The sequence below is a fragment of the Musa acuminata genome, chromosome BXJ1-8, assembly GCF_036884655.1.
Source record: "Musa acuminata AAA Group cultivar baxijiao chromosome BXJ1-8, Cavendish_Baxijiao_AAA, whole genome shotgun sequence".
NCBI lineage: Eukaryota > Viridiplantae > Streptophyta > Magnoliopsida > Zingiberales > Musaceae > Musa > Musa acuminata.
Genome location: NC_088334.1, coordinates 43,397,755 through 43,414,416, shown reverse-complemented (window position 1 = coordinate 43,414,416; position 16,662 = coordinate 43,397,755). Strand labels below are relative to the sequence as shown.

The 16,662-nt window shown below is 37.0% G+C and overlaps 1 protein-coding gene across 1 annotated transcript; it reads right to left on the bottom strand.

Annotated features, from left to right (window-relative positions):
- Nucleotides 1-265: 265 nt before the first annotated feature.
- LOC135587997 (rhodanese-like/PpiC domain-containing protein 12, chloroplastic) lies at nt 266-6,095 on the bottom strand. The gene is made up of 8 exons (XM_065079913.1): nt 5,793-6,095; nt 5,520-5,636; nt 3,952-4,043; nt 2,635-2,735; nt 2,428-2,538; nt 978-1,086; nt 789-839; nt 266-575 (listed from the first exon to the last, which is right to left on the bottom strand). Exons 1-8 carry the CDS (start codon nt 6,031-6,033, stop codon nt 495-497), a joined length of 903 nt encoding a protein of 300 aa, XP_064935985.1. The 5' UTR covers nt 6,034-6,095; the 3' UTR covers nt 266-494.
- Between the last annotated feature and the right edge of the window lie 10,567 nt (nt 6,096-16,662).

Sequence of the window (16,662 nt, the reverse complement as noted above, 5' to 3'; positions counted from 1 at the left end):
TCAGGGAACGGCAATGAAGTTACAAATCATAAAAATAATCAGCGAAAACAATGCATCGTCCATCATCTTGCAACACAAGCCATTTGCAAACAGCGTTACAACCTCAGCATGAAGAGCTGCATCTAATCATACGCATCACTCCGATCAACTTATTCATTGTGTGCTTTGTCCTCACATGACAGTTTGATGTTCTCATCGAAGTCAATCTCCATTCTTGATGGGTTTGACCACCTTAGGAACCTAACAGATGTCAATGGAAAGAAAGTAAACGCAAATCATCCTGTGTGATTGTTACAACTTGTACATCTCTATGATGCTACCCGAGTAAAACTGCTCAAAGTAGTCTTAATCCATACATTTGTAGCATTAGATTACAAATCATGATGCTTGTATGACCTACCTAATAACGATACAGATACATGGAACTACTTGCATGCACAGAATATGCTTATTCGACAAAAGCCACTAGTAGGTAAAGAACAGGTGAAAGTTGTTCAATATGTCGGAACAGATGGATCAGCTTTGATGGCATAGGCATGAATTCCTCCAGATATGTTGAAAACTCTTTTGAATCCCTGCAAGATGCAAAAACACAGGAGAGAATATTACAGCAACATCAGTAGGCAATATATATTGTGTGCATAATGCATGTATTGATGTGAATGAAAAAAGATAAGCACTTCAAGTTGCACATTATCATGTTGTGTAAACATAAAAAAGACAAGCAACTCATCATCGAAAGAAGTATCCACAATTGGAAAGCAATAGCTTGTGATGAAGTGATATACCTGTGTCTGTAACCATTTTGCTATCTGTAGAGACCGCACACCATGGTGACACTGCAGTTCAGGATAACAAGCTCGAGTGAGATCAAACAGTATCATAATAAACAAACAACATCAACAACAAGATGTAATGCCCCAGTTATTTAGGGAACTTCAAAATATGGTACTAAATTTCAGGAATTCTTTTATTACCAAAACATAAGTGTCCTTTTCAGGATCAAACTCATCAGTTATCAGTGATCCCCATGTTCCAAACTGATGAAGTGGAAGAACCTTAAAGCCAGGCAGAGAAGCTTGAGCTCTGTCATGCAGAATTAACAGATGATAAAAACGTCTGAGGTTGTCAATGAGCTTATAAAGGCAAAGCACCCAAAATTATATTAGATTGCCAATGTATAAAAATTATAAATCCTAAGAAGCAACTATTAAGACCAAGAACAACAAAAGGCAAGCCAGATATAAGAAACAATCTGATGCACTACATCATCAAAGGCCTACAAGAAGTTGCATCTCGGGTCCGTCGTATTGCAACTTTTTTTCAAAAAGAAACTACTACAAAGACATTGAAAAGCATATAAATGAACAGCTCGAAGTAAGGTTTGACCAATGTTTGCTCCCTTTGGCAATTCATGATCAAAGGACAACTTGAGAAGGACTATGAACAAAACCATATTAGAAAATTACAGCACTCACATTTTCACCGTATACTGTGAAATATTGGATTCGATGCTTGAACCAGTAGAAGTTTATAATAAAAGGTCACCTTCCAGTGATTAATGCAGATCCTTGCATGATTGTTCAATTCCAATCCACCTAATATCAAAGAGCTTCTTCTGCAAAGCTCTGGTGTATACATCTTCAAACAAAACTAATTAAAACCAACTTTCAATTTCTTCACATGCTTTACATGTTACTAAGATTCAAGCAAGAGGTTAGCTAAGATGTGTATTAACATGACATAGTCCAAGTTAGCCTGCTATAAGGATATTCACCGATGGTTGAACATGTTTTTGCAGGCCTATCCCTTTCAGGCTTCATTCTTCAAGATTTTTAAAATGCTTGTATGTGTATTAACATGACATAGTCCAAGTTAGCATGCTATGGATATTCACTGATGGTTGAACATGTTTTTTCAAGCCTCTGCCTTTCAGGCTTCATTCTTCAAGATCAAAATGCTCGAATGAGCTTTGACATGAGCCGACTGATCCCTTTGATTCATCAAATGTCAGATAAGTTCACGATATTAATCATACAGACACATGCCAAAATGTTGTATTCAGATACTCATGAGTCCTGGGTTGACCAGAGGGATCCTGGTAAAAGTAGTCATTCAGCAACTTTTTCACTTGGACCATTGAATAAGTAGTTTTTTTATCACTGACGTGTCTGTAAAAGAGAAGTTCTGAATATCTACCCTAAACAATTTGGCAGAAGATATGAAAAAAAGAGCATCTGTCAAGTGACCTGGATCTCTATTAAGTCCAAGAGACCATTCTGAGTAACAGTATGTTAAAAATGAAAGTCCATCTGTCAGGCATATCTTAACCTCTGTTTACCAAAAAGCAAAAGTTCAGTCGATGTTCCAGAAACTTAAAAGACAGAGCTCAGGCTGCTAAGAAATAAATAAAAGAACCATACTTACACTTCCTCAGGTTCTCTTACATCTATCAACTGAACTTCCTCAATAAAACTTGGATCTTGCATTTTCAGATGAAGTTCTTCAGGCTCAACATCTTGAAGAACTGATTCTTCCCTGCGGTTGCAGGATTTTCCAGAATAATCATTCTGACAGCTATGTGAACATGAACAAGTACCCAAAAAAACCACACAAGACATCGACAGTTTGTACCTCTCAGAAAGCACTTGCAGGAGGTGCCATCCGTATTTAGTCTTACAGCGTGTGATTTTGTTTAAAGGAGCACTAAATGCAGCTTCCTCAAATTCTGGAACCTGATCGGATTTCTCGAATATAATTAAATATTACAAGATACTTGGTTTCATGTGATAATATCTTAATAAAATTTCAGTGGTGAGGAGAAAAGTAACATCTGCCAAAGAAATTGTTAAAAAAAATTATAAATTCACGATATTAGAAACAGAATTACCTCATGCAACTAAAATGATCGACAACTCAATGTTTTATGCATCTTTAGATACAGAAAGTTAAAAAGTCTTTTCTGCTAGATTTTGATCATTTCAGCACTGGTACATAAGCCAAATTATTTGTAAGATGGGAAAAATCTGGTTGGGGGCACTGAATAAATTTGACACCTACCACAAGAATAATATGAGAGGACAAATCATTCCATTAGAGAAAAGAAACAATGTACCAGGACCAGTTTTTCATATTATAATGAGTTATCTTGAGGAAGCATTCCATAGATATCGGAGAGCAGTCTCAGCTAAAAAAAATGTAAACAAGAAACTAAAAATAATTTGGAACACTTTGTAGTTGAATTACCAAGGAGCCTGTTCCATGAATTTTGAAAGTCCCACTAACAGTTACAAATTGAACCCAAAATTCAGCAAAAGTTCCTTTCGTTCATCACCTGGCTCTTAGTAATAAATGGTAGATCCTTTTAAGCATCAAAAGTGGTGGACTCTGGTAGAACAAGTAGTTTATTAATAATTAATAATTCTAAAGTATTTTGCTGGTGATACTGAGACATCAGATTTCTTGTCAAACACAAGTGGAGATTTTCTGTGGGAAATCTTTTAGATGAAATAAGCCTCAAATCCATTATATAAACACGAGCAGGTCTACAGAGCTTTTCTCTAAATGCTAATTTCTCAATTATTTTTCTGAAATCTGAACCTTTCAGCAACAATAGGAAGAGTCAAGACTATCCTTTCTGTTAATACCAAACCATTATTTAGGTACTCTTTCTAATAATTTTTGAATTATAACTGTAAGAAGCTTTAATCTTTTGGTGCATAAATGAATCAACTTCTTGAATTTTACAAAGGTGACATTTTTTACTTGTTAGAAGTGCAACAATAAATTAAAAACTCCATACTCCTGAATCCAGCAGAAGAATGATAGGCCACATGCACATCAGTATGGTTGGTTTCTCTATATAAGGCATCTGACTAACTAGCCATATTCACTATCATTTGAACTAATTAATGCCATCCTAACTTTGCAGAAAGTAACATAAGAAATTACCGTTTGCCCTCTTCGAATCCACCCAAGCATTCCACCATTTTCCTTTGATGGACATACAGAGTATTCCACAGCTAAATCGCTTAAATCCACTCCTGAAGATGAATCAGTGTATAACCATACCTTTATCAAGATACAATTCAGCCTACAATTGAAAAAAAAAAAAAAACTAGAAATTCGCTTAGAGAAATCGTAAAATGAGAGAATTGGTGGAAAACAAAATACTTGAGGGTCAAAACAGGTTATAACCAAAATGTTATTATGGGCTATGAAATGAATGCATTATCATGTTGACTTCATGGAGAACCCAGACATGAAAATGACTGAAACTTCAGGAATTTCAAAACAAAATTTTCTTTTTCTCAATGTATCTTCACACAGGTTAAATTTTGTGAAAATTTAGAGTCGACCGCATTGAAGAGTAATAAAAGGAATTCGTTATGTTAAATGGATCCACTACCACATATCTCGTCTATGGCTAGAGAAAATATTTCAGGGTTATAACTTTGAGTAATGTTATTGCAGATTTAGAGGAAGAATTGATTATGAACAAGCAATTGTGACAGCTACATGCAAATGATCCAAATATTTTCAGTATCAAGAACATCAAAAGTGAAGCATCAAATCAGATGATGAAATAGTTATGTTATAGTAGATATTATTTGTTCCTCTAGAGTTAGCTCAAAGGAAGAAATTCCTATATGCACATGGACACTTATACACTTCAGGGCGCTGAGCATGCCTTGACACTTCATTTCAGCGAACCATAATACTATCACTGTTGAATATGAGACATCAGATACTTCTGCACACAAATTTTGCCTTTAATGTGAAGTTTGCCGACAGTAAATGTAACTATTAAGTTTTCCTCAATGCACATGTAATATGAATATAGCTAGATATAAGTGGAATCTCATGTCTCAATTTTGAAGGTTTCCATCTCAGATTCACAACACTTGGACAGTTGAGACCCGAGACCAACATCACGTCTCTGAGTCACTACTAGCTATAGCCGAGAGGATATTTCAAACATCGGAAACATTTGAGTGCAATCATACTATCAACAACACGTCTCTAAGAGTCAAGACAATTGAGTTCTTGAAAATGAAATGGCCCTCCCTCTTCTTGTCCCCCACCATTTGTAACTCAGTTAAATTAGCATTTTAGTTTGCTCTTTTTTGTCTATCAGCCATAACTTCCCATCTAATACAGGTCCTTATTTTTCATTGAGTTGTTTACATTTGAATAATCAGTATTACCTAATTGTTTACCTCACTTATCACCTATGCAATCATAAATAAAAACAGCTTGCAGGGAGTATTGTTCAAGGCTACAACATTTCACCTCAACCAAACAAATATCATACGCAAAAAAGAAAAAGGACTTCTGTTTCCTGTAACCTTGAATTTCCTCCCTAATCTAACCATAAGAACATCGTTCAGAAAACAGCCACTTGCAGCACTTATCATTACCCCACCAAGCATGAAATTTCACAGCAACAGCGTCGTAAAATATAAGTTTATAAATAATTACAATGCAAAAAATAAACAAAATTCAAAATGGAAGCTGACCTCCTGAAATACGCTGCTGGAGCTCCAGCAGAAGCTTAAGGTTGTCTTCACCGACAAGAAGATGCTGAACCAGAAGCTCCTTATTCTCCCTTCCACTGCTTCCAGCACAGTAACAAACTGCAAACAAACATTACAAATCAACCAGTAAAAGTTAGGTAAGCCATGGTGACACTCCCAAATACATCTAGTGACTAGTACAAAACCCAAAAGCACAGAGCTTTATTGCTTTGAATTTCGACAGACCAATCCAAAAACCTAGCTTTCGAATCAAACCTTTGGTCCGCAACCTTGGGGTGCCAACCACGGGCGGCGCGGCCCACGTCAAGAAGGAAGAAGAAGTCGGAGGAGAGACAGGCGAGTGGCGCAATCTTGGGGAGAAAGACAATTGGGGCTGAGAAGAGGAGTATCTGAAGGGGGAAGGAGGTCTCGAAGCAGAGACGATGAGGGAGGAGATGGCTGGGAGTCTGATCCGCTGCAGGAAAAAGGACGAGGAAGCTGAGGGAAGTCGGGACATTGCGATATCATCTATCTGCTTCTGCCGCCAGATCTCAATAGATTTCTGGTAGCAACCTCGGTGGAAACGACGTCAGGGGAACCGCATTTATTGGAGGTATGTAGGCAACATATTGGGCCTTTAATGGGCCTAATTTATGACCCAAATGTAATCCTCAAATGATTGAAAAGATTATCGTTATTATTTTTTTCTTGCAAACTAAAAAATATATTTTCTTGAGATATTGATATCAAATCAAAATCAAAATATTTTCTTAAGTTGGATTGGATTGGAAGGAGAGCGATTACAAGTCTAACCTTACGAAAGTGAAACATTCAGATCCTATATAGAATTAAAAAAATAATTTTATAGGATTTAAAATTAAAAGATAGGGATTTTATTGGAACAACATAATTAAATATTTTACTTTTGTAAGTATATAAATCTTAATATAATTTCTAAAAATATAAAAATCAGAAACGAAAGATAACTAATTACATGAGATAATATGTAATTATCTTTCAAAATCATTAAATCCTTCTCCAAACAGATAAAAAATCAACCTACCCTATGCGCTAAAAGGTTTTATTTAATCCTTCTTTTCAAGAACTAAGTCAAACAATAACAATCAAAAGCTTCTGTAGTGATGCAAAAAACTACAATCCACAGCAGCTCACATGATCTGATAGTTCATTTTAGTTTTATGCTTGTAATCAGAACTCACTCAAAAGGACTGTCCTCTTGATCTACTTAAATCCTGCACCACTGTAATCAAATCAAATATTTGAGATTGAGATTTAAATTTTGTTTTTCTTACTTGCCATCATAATTTAGGAAATCTTAATCTACTTCCTTGTTTGTTGATATGAATTAAGGAAGTAACTATTAAGTATTCCAAATATGATGATATCATATTTGTTAGTATATTAAATGAAAATAATTTATATTAAATAAATATAAAAATTAAAATTTATTTCTCTTAATAGAGGCTCACCTCCTCCTATTTAAGGGGGAGGGATCTCTCTCCTTCGTTCCTCACATAGTCGAGCCTCGCAGCGGGAGGAACGAGGAGTTACACCCTATTAACAAGAGAACGAGAAGTTACACCCTATTGACAAGAGGTAGGTTTCCTACCTTTCTTAAAAGTTTTAGCTTTTATTTTGATTCTTTAAATGTTGAAAGTTTTATAGTTTGAAAAATATTTATCAATTCTTTAAATGTCAAATTTTTTTATATTAAAATAATTAATTAAAGTTTTTATAATATTCTTTGACCCATGATTAAGGTTTTTATTGTAGAATTAAATATGTTAAAAAAATATATGTTTTATATGATATATTTTATGTATTACAGTTTATCTTCAATCTTATTTGGATTAAAATCTTATTAGACTAGAATATGTTATCTAAAATCCTTTTTTTTGATATTCTTTGATCTGAAATTTAAAATATATTATTCTGAATGATTTAAAATATGACTAGAATATGTTGAAATTTTATGTGTTGAAAACATGATTTTTATTTGAATTTAGAAAGCTATTTCATTGTGTTAAAACTTATCTCCTAGTCCCTCTTTAATGTCTTATGATTTCTAGTCGAAGAATGTTATTTCTTTGTATTAAAGCATTTCTCCTCATCTATCTTTTAATGCATTATTATGTTTTCATTTATGTTGTTAATGGGTATATGCTATGACTAGTCCATGTGCCAAGGCTGGGCTAGTTTTATGTAATGCATGCTCAATCATGTATAATGCACATGACCAGTAGATGGACTGGCTCAATCTAGCCCAATATTATTGTTGAACTTGAGCCCAAATATTGATTGAATTAAATTAGACTTGATTAGTCTAGATAAATTCAGGGTGATTCCGAATTGATTGACTTATTCAAGTTAGTTTAACCTAAATTGAACTTAATCTAGTCTAAATTATACTAGTCTAGGGTGGTTCCAAACCAGTTAAATAAGGATTAGAGATCAATTCAGTTAGGCTCTAGTAAATCGAGTTCAATTGAATCGATTAAACTAGAGTTCAAGTCAATTGAGGGTTAATTTATATTATTTGATATTGATGATTTTTGAAAGAGATGTTTTAAATATGTTATTTCATCCCGAAATGGATATGACCAGTGTGAGATTATATTTCTGCCGAGAGCAGGTAGGGCGATTCCCTTCGGTGATTAGCGGGCCGTCAGACGTGGCGGCTGGACGGTTCCTCCATCCGCTGTTGGGAGGAACGTGTCCCCACTTTGGCGGGTGTGGGACACCACTCCATCCGCTGTTGGGAGTGTGATATGAGTTTGCCTCCATCCGCTGTTGGGAGAACACAAACTCATCCCGTAGGATAAAGCCTCTCCATCCGCTATTGGGGGAGTGCTCCTTCGGGTACTTGATATACGCCAATGGGATGATTGATTGAATTTTGATCATGTATACATTTTGAGTTGACTTTTGGGGTTCCTACTTAGTGTTGCTGAATTTTCTTTATTTTTGATTTTCAGAGCAGCCTCCCCCTAGTACTAAATCGGATTCTAGTGGAGAGCGGACCTTCCTCTACCGCTAGGTAGAGCCACTTGGATGATTCTTGAAGTTAACATCACCATGTTTATTTTTCTATTTATGATTCGATGAATAAATGGATTGTAATAAATGAATTGTAATAAATGTTTATGAATGATGAATAAAGTGATGTTTATCTATTTGGCCTAAATGTGTGGAAAAAAAAAAATCCAAGATGTGACAATTTTTATGGTATCAGAGCATGGTCTAGGGCCTGTAGGTGTATTAGGTCCCTTGATTGACTTTAACCAATGATTGTCTTTAACCTATTATAGGAGTAATGGAGCCAATTCCAGAGATTAGTGGTCTTGTCACTCGGGGTGCTCATGGTCGTAATGCTACTGGTGTACGCACTCGGAGAGGTGTTCAAACAAACAATAACTTGGAAGCTCCACGCATCGTAGAGCAAACCCAGTCCTCCCGTACACCTGTCACTAATTATAAGCCAACTTCTCCGACTTCGCAGAATGCCCCTCATGCCCCAGCACCCGTCAATGCTCAAGGTGACGTACACGGAGTCCTCAATGCTATTAGAGGATACTTTGAGCGTCAAGAGGAACGAGATGAAATTCCATGGGGTAGGAATAATACTTTAGATCACTTTAAGAGATTGGGACCACCGGTTTTTGAAGGCAAGCCAGATCCAATCTTTGCTGAACGTTGGATTCGTCAAGTGGAAAAGACATTCGAAGCTATTGAATGTAGGGAAAATCAGAAAGTGCCTTTTGCTTCTTTCATTTTGGAAGGGAAGGCAGACACTTGGTGGACCTAAAAAAGGAGGATGTTAGAGGCTGGAGGTAATGTGGTAACTTGGGAGCAGTTTAAAGATGCATTTTATGAGCAGTTCTTTCCTGATTCAATTCGCTTTGAGAAACAACAAGAGTTCCTTAGCATCCACCAAGGAAATAGAACTGTAATGGAATATGATCATCATTTCACTGAGTTGGCTCAGTTCTCTCCACATATTGCTTTTAATGAAAGTCAAAGAGCTCGTCATTTTGAGAGGGGACTTCGATCATCAATTAGAAAGTCTGTTGTAGTACTGATTTTACCAACATATGCTGAAGTGTTAAATCGAGCTTTGGTGGTAGAGAAATTGGATAATGAATTACAACAAGCAAAGGATCGAAAGCGACCTTTTAATGCTATACCATTTATGTATGGGGGATCACATTCTGGACCCTCAAAGAAAGGAAAAGGCAAACAGTTCGGGCATCAACAAGCAGGAGCTCCTAGCAATCAAGTTGTTATAAGATGTTATTTCTGTGGGAAGACAGATCATGTTTCCACCTCATGCCCCACGGGACAACGCGTATGTTTTTATTGTCAACAACCTGGGCACATGTCGAAGGATTGCCCACGGAAGCAACATCAACGCCGAGCTCCACCCCAAACAACTGGACAATAACAGCTACGACCGAGAGAGGAAGGACATGCAAGAGTCTACGCACTGACTCACCAAGATGCTGAAGCCTCGAGATCTATTATTAAAGGTATCATCACACTCTGTGGTATGCCAGCATCTGTGCTTATTGATTCTGGTTCTACGCATTCTTTTATATCACCCTATTTTGCTATGAAATTACATAAGAATCGTGAGACAATGAATAATGCATTAATAGTAGTAACACCGGTTGGAAACTCTTTGATAGTTGATCAGATATATAGAAATTGTGTTATTACTATTGAAAGTCACGATTTGCTAGTAGATCTTATTCTACTAGAATTTCAAGACTTCGACGCTATCTTGGGTATGGACTGGCTTTCCGCATATCATGCAAGTATCGATTGTTTTCGGAAGACTATTACTTTCTCACCTTTAGATCAACCACCTTTCAAGTTCATTGGGATTCAAGAAAAGTTCCCTTCTATTATTTCAGCCTTGAGTGCTATCCAACTATTACTGAAGGGATGTCAAGGATACTTGGCCTTTATTTCCGGAGAAGAATCTAAGAAGCCAGTATTAAAGGACATCCCCATTGTACGGGATTTTCTAGATGTTTTTCCTGAAGATCTACTTGCACTGCCACCAAATAGATGTTGGGAAATCATAGGGGGGGCGACATCATATGCGCAGCGGAAGAACAAGAAAACAAAAATCCCCGATTCCCAAAAGGATGTTCATCGTCGTGCGAAGATTGGTGCGCAAAATCCGCAAAAACACAAAACTGCGTATAGAGATTGTGTTACCTAGGGAGATCGTATATCCCTGTTTCCTTGCAGATCCTTAGGAGAGGGTGAAGGAGGTCAAGCGTCCTCCTCTCTAGCGGTGATCCACACAGCAGGGTTGCGACGACGCTCCTCAAAACTCCAGGCCTACTCTGAGGTGGAGAGGGAGAGGAGAATAGGAAGGGCAAGCAAAGACTCTAGCCTATGAGGCTGTGAATCCCTCCTATTTATAGAGATCCCGTGTCAAAACCCTAATGGGTCCTTTCCCTAGTGGGTATTGGATCTGCATCCAATAAGACAAGGGCTTCGTCGGATATCTCATATCCGAACCTCTACTCATCGCAATGCCTACCATATGTGTGTGACCCTCTAGGCCCAATATCGAGCTGGCCGTGAGTCATACCTGTCAGAACTCCTTCTAACTCAGTGAATTATTATCTCTGTAATAATTCACTCGACTCATCGACTACGGAAGTACTAGGCCACTACGCCGTAGTCCCCAGACGATACAGGGGAATCCAATCCATTGGACCTGTCTGTCCTCAGTTACCATGTACCTATAGTCCCTCATCCATCTAATATCCCAGAGACCGTATATCGAGCATGGTGCTGTCAGACCCATACGGTTTCTACTCGAGTCTCGCTCTAATCGGATTCTCCCGGAGAACTCTTTCTCTCTCAACCCGAATGACCTTGGCCAGGGATTTGTCTGAGCAAGAACACATGGGATATTCCTCTCATGATACCGAGAGTGGATGATCCTCTATCGACACTCAATAGCCCTCGTAAGGTCGACTACCACTCCCAATGACCAGCTGTACTAGATCTGGGAACAGCCAAACCTATAAGTCTGGTATCAAAGAGTGGAGCACTCATACAGGACATCCTTGGTGTCTCAAGTCTAAGAACCAGATACACCACTAGGACTACGGAATCGTTGTCTGACAATAAGGCATCATCAACCATCCAGCATTCCGTAAGCGGATCAATCAGTGAACTCATTCTCCAATGAGCACCTGTACTGTATCCCTAGTGTCCCTACACGAGCAGCTATGAGACCAGCTGCATCCATCATATGGACGGGTATACAGCACACCAGTCTATCCGGTTATCACGATGTCCCTCTCGAGTAACCTATGATCGGGATTATTTAGGATATGTGTTTAAAGGTGAATCGATCTCATTATCGTGATCTCATCACGATCCGATTCCTATTGCACAAATCCAAGGACATCACAATATATATGCATTTATGCAATAGTTATAAAGTGATATACGCCAAAATATAATAAGCAAAAAGATTCTGTATCAAGTCACACGTGCCATCACTCACGTGATTGGCTTGCTGGACACTTATGACTAGCAATAGACAGATTGAATTTACAATTGATCTTCTACCTGGTACTGCACCTATTTCTAAACCTCCATATAGAATGGCACCAATTGAGTTGGAGGAGTTAAACAGATCCAAGAGCTTTTGGACAAGGGTTTTATTCGACCTAGTGTATCACCTTGGGGTGCCCCTGTCCTATTTGTGAAGAAGAAAGATGGATCTATGCGACTATGCATCGATTATAGGCAACTCAACCAAGTGACCATAAAGAATAAATATCCTCTTCCTCGAATAGATGACCTGTTTGATCAACTTCAAGGTACTCAGGTATATTCAAAGATTGATTTGAGATCTGGGTATCATCAACTAAAGATAAGAGAAGGAGACATATAGAAAACTGTCTTTAGAACAAGATATGGTCATTATGAATTCTTAGTAATGCCTTTTGGACTCACAAATGCACCAGCTGCCTTCATGGATCTCATGAATAGAGTATTCCACCCTTATCTCGATAAATTTGTAATTGTGTTTATTGATGATATCTTGATCTACTCCAAAAGCATAGCAGAGCATGAACACCATCTTAAGACAGTTCTGGAAATCCTAAGGCGAGAGAAACTATATGCCAAGTTAAGTAAGTGTAACTTTTGGCTCAATGAAATTATGTTTCTCGGTCATGTAATTTCGAGCGCTGGTATATCTGTTGACCCTCACAAGATTGAAGCTGTGATAAAATGGAAGCAGCCTTCTAATGTTTCAGAGATTAGAAGCTTCTTGGGTTTGGCTGGATACTATAGAAGATTCGTAGAAGGCTTTTCAAAAATAACAGCACCATTGACCAAGTTGACACAAAAGAACATAAAATTCATGTGGGATGATAAATGTCAACAAAGTTTCAAGAATTGAAGAAGAAATTAACCAGTGCTCCTATCTTGGTGATTCCTTCAGGGGGAGAAGGTTTTGTAGTGTATAGTGATGCCTCACTACAAGGGCTTGGTTGCGTTCTAATGCAAAACGAGAGGGTAGTTGCTTATGCATCGAGGCAATTAAAGCCTCATGAAAAGAACTATCCTACTCATGACTTAGAGCTAGCAGCTATCATTTTTGCACTGAAAATTTGGAGGCATTATCTATATGGACAGACTTTCGAAATCTTCACAGATCATAAGAGTCTCAAATATATTTTCACACAGAAAGATTTAAATATGATACAAAGAAGGTGGTTGGACTTTCTAAAGGATTATGATTTTAATATCAACTACCATCCTGGGAAAGCTAATGTAGTTGCTGATGCCTTAAGCAGAAATACCTACAGTCTTATAGCCTATATGAATATTCAAAGGAATTCTATGATAACGGAGTTAGCAGACTTAAAACTTAAACTTTTATCGGAGACAAATAAAGGTTTTCTTGTGTGTTTGATGGCAGAATCATTTTTGGTGGAAAAGATTAAAGAATGTCAAAAGGAAGATACATATCTTCAAATGATAGTTAAGGAAATAGCTCAAGGATCTAGACCTGAATTTCTCCAAGCCGAAGATGGTTTTATTACATTCCACAATCGACTTTGTGTTCCCGAAAGCCATCCAGTAAAGATGCAATTATTAGAGGAGGCACATAGATCAAAATTTAATATCCATCCCGGGACTACTAAGATGTATCGAGATTTACGCCAAAACTATTGATGGCGTGGTATGAAGAGAGATATAGCAGAGTTTGTTTCTAAATGTCTGATATGTCAACAGGTGAAGATAGAACATCGAGTACCTGCGGGAAAGTTGCAAAGGATTTCGATTCCTGAATGGAAGTGGGAGCAAGTCACTATGGATTTTGTGACAGGATTACCCAAGACTGTGAAAGGATATGATGGAATTTGGGTAATAGTAGACAGACTTACTAAATCTGCTCACTTCCTTCCTATTAACAAGAAGTATTCATTGGATAAACTAGCAAGCTTATATATTAAGGAAATCATTCGATATCATGGGGTGGCAGTTAGTATTATCTCAGATAGAGATCCAAGATTCACCTCCAAATTTTGGGGAAGTCTACAAAAATCTTTGGGCACGTAGTTAAAGTTTAGTACAGCCTTTCACCCCCAAACTGATGGTCAATCTGAAAGGACAATACAAACTCTTGAAGATCTCTTAAGAGCATGTACTTTGGACTTTGGTGGGAGTTGGGATATGCACTTACATTTAATTGAGTTTTCTTATAATAATAGTTACCACTCTAGCATACAGATGGCTCCATTTGAAGCTCTTTATGGAAGAAAGTGCAGATCACCTGTATATTGGGATGAGGTGGGAGAACGGAAGCTTTTGGGGCCTCAGTTAATTCAAAAAGATGCTGATAATATTCGAATTATACGCCAAAGATTATTAACAGCTCAAAGTCGTCAGAAAAGTTATGCAGATCAAAGACGAAGAGATCTAGAGTTCAAAGTTGGTGAGCACATCTTCTTAAAGGTATCGCCAACCAAGGGAGTTATGAGGTTTGGTCAAAGGGAAAAGTTAGCCCTAAGATTTATTGGCCCATTTGAGATCTTACAAAAGGTTGGGCCTGTAGCATACAGATTAGCATTGCCCCCGGCTTTGGCTAGTATCCATGATGTATTTCATGTGTCTATGCTTCGAAGATATATCAGGGATCCAACACATGTCATATCTTACCAACCTCTACAGCTAAGGGATGATGCTACTTTTGGAGAACAACCAACCCAGATCTTGGAAAGGAAAGAACATGTTCTAAGGAACAAAATTATACCTTTGGTAAAGATTTGTTGGCAACACCATTCAGACCGAGAGGCAACGTGGGAAAGAGAAGAAGATATGCGAGAGCAGTATCCTCATCTATTCTATTAAGGTAAGCTAAATTTAGGGACCAAATTTCCTATAGGAGGGGAGAAATGTAATCAAATCAAATATTTGAGATTGAGATTTAAATTTTGTTTTCCTTACTTGCCATCATAATTTAGGAAATCTTAATCTACTTCCTTGTTTGTTGATATGAATTAAGGAAGTAACTATTAAGTATTCCAAATATGATGATATCATATTTGTTAGTATATTAAATGGAAATAATTTATATTAAATAAATATAAAAATTAAAATTTATTTCCCTTAATAGAGGCTCACCTCCTCCTATTTAAGGGGGAGGGATCTCTCTCCTTCGTTCCTCATCTAGTCGAGCCTCGCAGCGGGAGGAACGGTAGGTTTCCCTACCTTTCTTAAAAGTTTTAGCTTTTATTTTGATTCTTTAAATGTTGAAAGTTTTATAGTTTGAAAAAATATTTATCAATTCTTTAAATGTCAAATTTTTTTATATTAAAATAATCAATTAAAGTTTTCATAATATTCTTTGACCCATGATTAAGGTTTTTATTGTAGAATTAAATATGTTAAAAAAATATATGTTTTATATGATATATTTTATGTATTACAGTTTATTTTCAATCTTATTTGGATTAAAATCTTGTTAGACTAGAATATGTTATCTAAAATCCTTTTTTTTGATATTCTTTGATTTGAAATTTAAAATATATTATTCTGAATGATTTAAAATATGACTAGAATATGTTGAAATTTTATGTGTTGAAAACATGATTTTTATTTGAATTTAGAAAGCTATTTCATTGTGTTAAAACTTATCTCCTAGTCCCTTTTTAATGTCTTATGATTTCTAGTCAAAGAATGTTATTTCTTTGTATTAAAGCATTTCTCCTCATCTATCTTTTAATGCATTATTATGTTTTCATTTATGTTGTTAATGGGTATATGCTATGACTAGTCTATGGGCCAAAGCTGGGCCAGTTTTATGTAATGCATGCTCAATCATGTATAATGCACATGACCAGTAGATGGACTGGCTCAATCTAGCCCAATATTATTGTTGAACTTGAGCCCAAATATTGATTGAATTAAATTAGACTTGATTAGTCTAGATAAATTCAGGGTGATTCCGAATTGATTGACTTATTCAAGTTAGTTTAACCTAAATTGAACTTAATCTAGTCTAAATTATACTAGTTTAGGGTGGTTCCAGACCAGTTAAATAAGGATTAGAGATCAGTTCAGTTAGGCTCTAGTAAATCGAGTTCAATTGAATTGATTAAACTAGAGTTCAAGTCAATTGAGGGTTAATTTATATTATTTGATATTGATGATTTTTGAAAGAGATGTTTTAAATATGTTATTTCATCCCGAAATGGATATGACCAGTGTGAGATTATATTCCTGCCGAGAGCAGGTAGGGCGATTCCCTTCGGGGATTAGCGGGCCGTCAGACGTGGCGGTTGGACGATTCCTCCATCCGCTGTTGGGAGGAACGTGTCCCCACTTTGGCCGGTGTGGGACACCACTCCATCTGCTGTTAGGAGTGTGATATGAGTTTGCCTCCATCCGCTGTTGGGAGAACACAAACTCATCCCGTAGGATAAAGCCTCTCCATCCACTTTTGGGGGAGTGCTCCTTCGGGTACTTGATATACGTCAATGGGATGATTGATTGAATTTTGATCATATATACATTTTGAGTTGACTTTTGGGGTTCCTACTCAGCGTTGCTGAATTTTCTTTGTTTTTGATTTTCA

What these genes read in the sequence shown, in the direction of transcription:
- LOC135587997 (XM_065079913.1), bottom strand. Translation starts at nt 6,033, where the DNA reads ATGTCCCGACTTCCCTCAGCTTCCTCGTCCTTTTTCCTGCAGCGGATC. An exon ending in CTGCAAGTGCTTTCTGAGAG is followed by an intron (nt 2,539 to 2,634) that starts GTACAAACTGTC and finishes CTGCAACCGCAG; the next exon opens with GGAAGAATCAGTTCTTCAAG. An exon ending in AAAAGGACACTTATGTTTTG is followed by an intron (nt 840 to 977) that starts GTAATAAAAGAA and finishes CCTGAACTGCAG; the next exon opens with TGTCACCATGGTGTGCGGTC.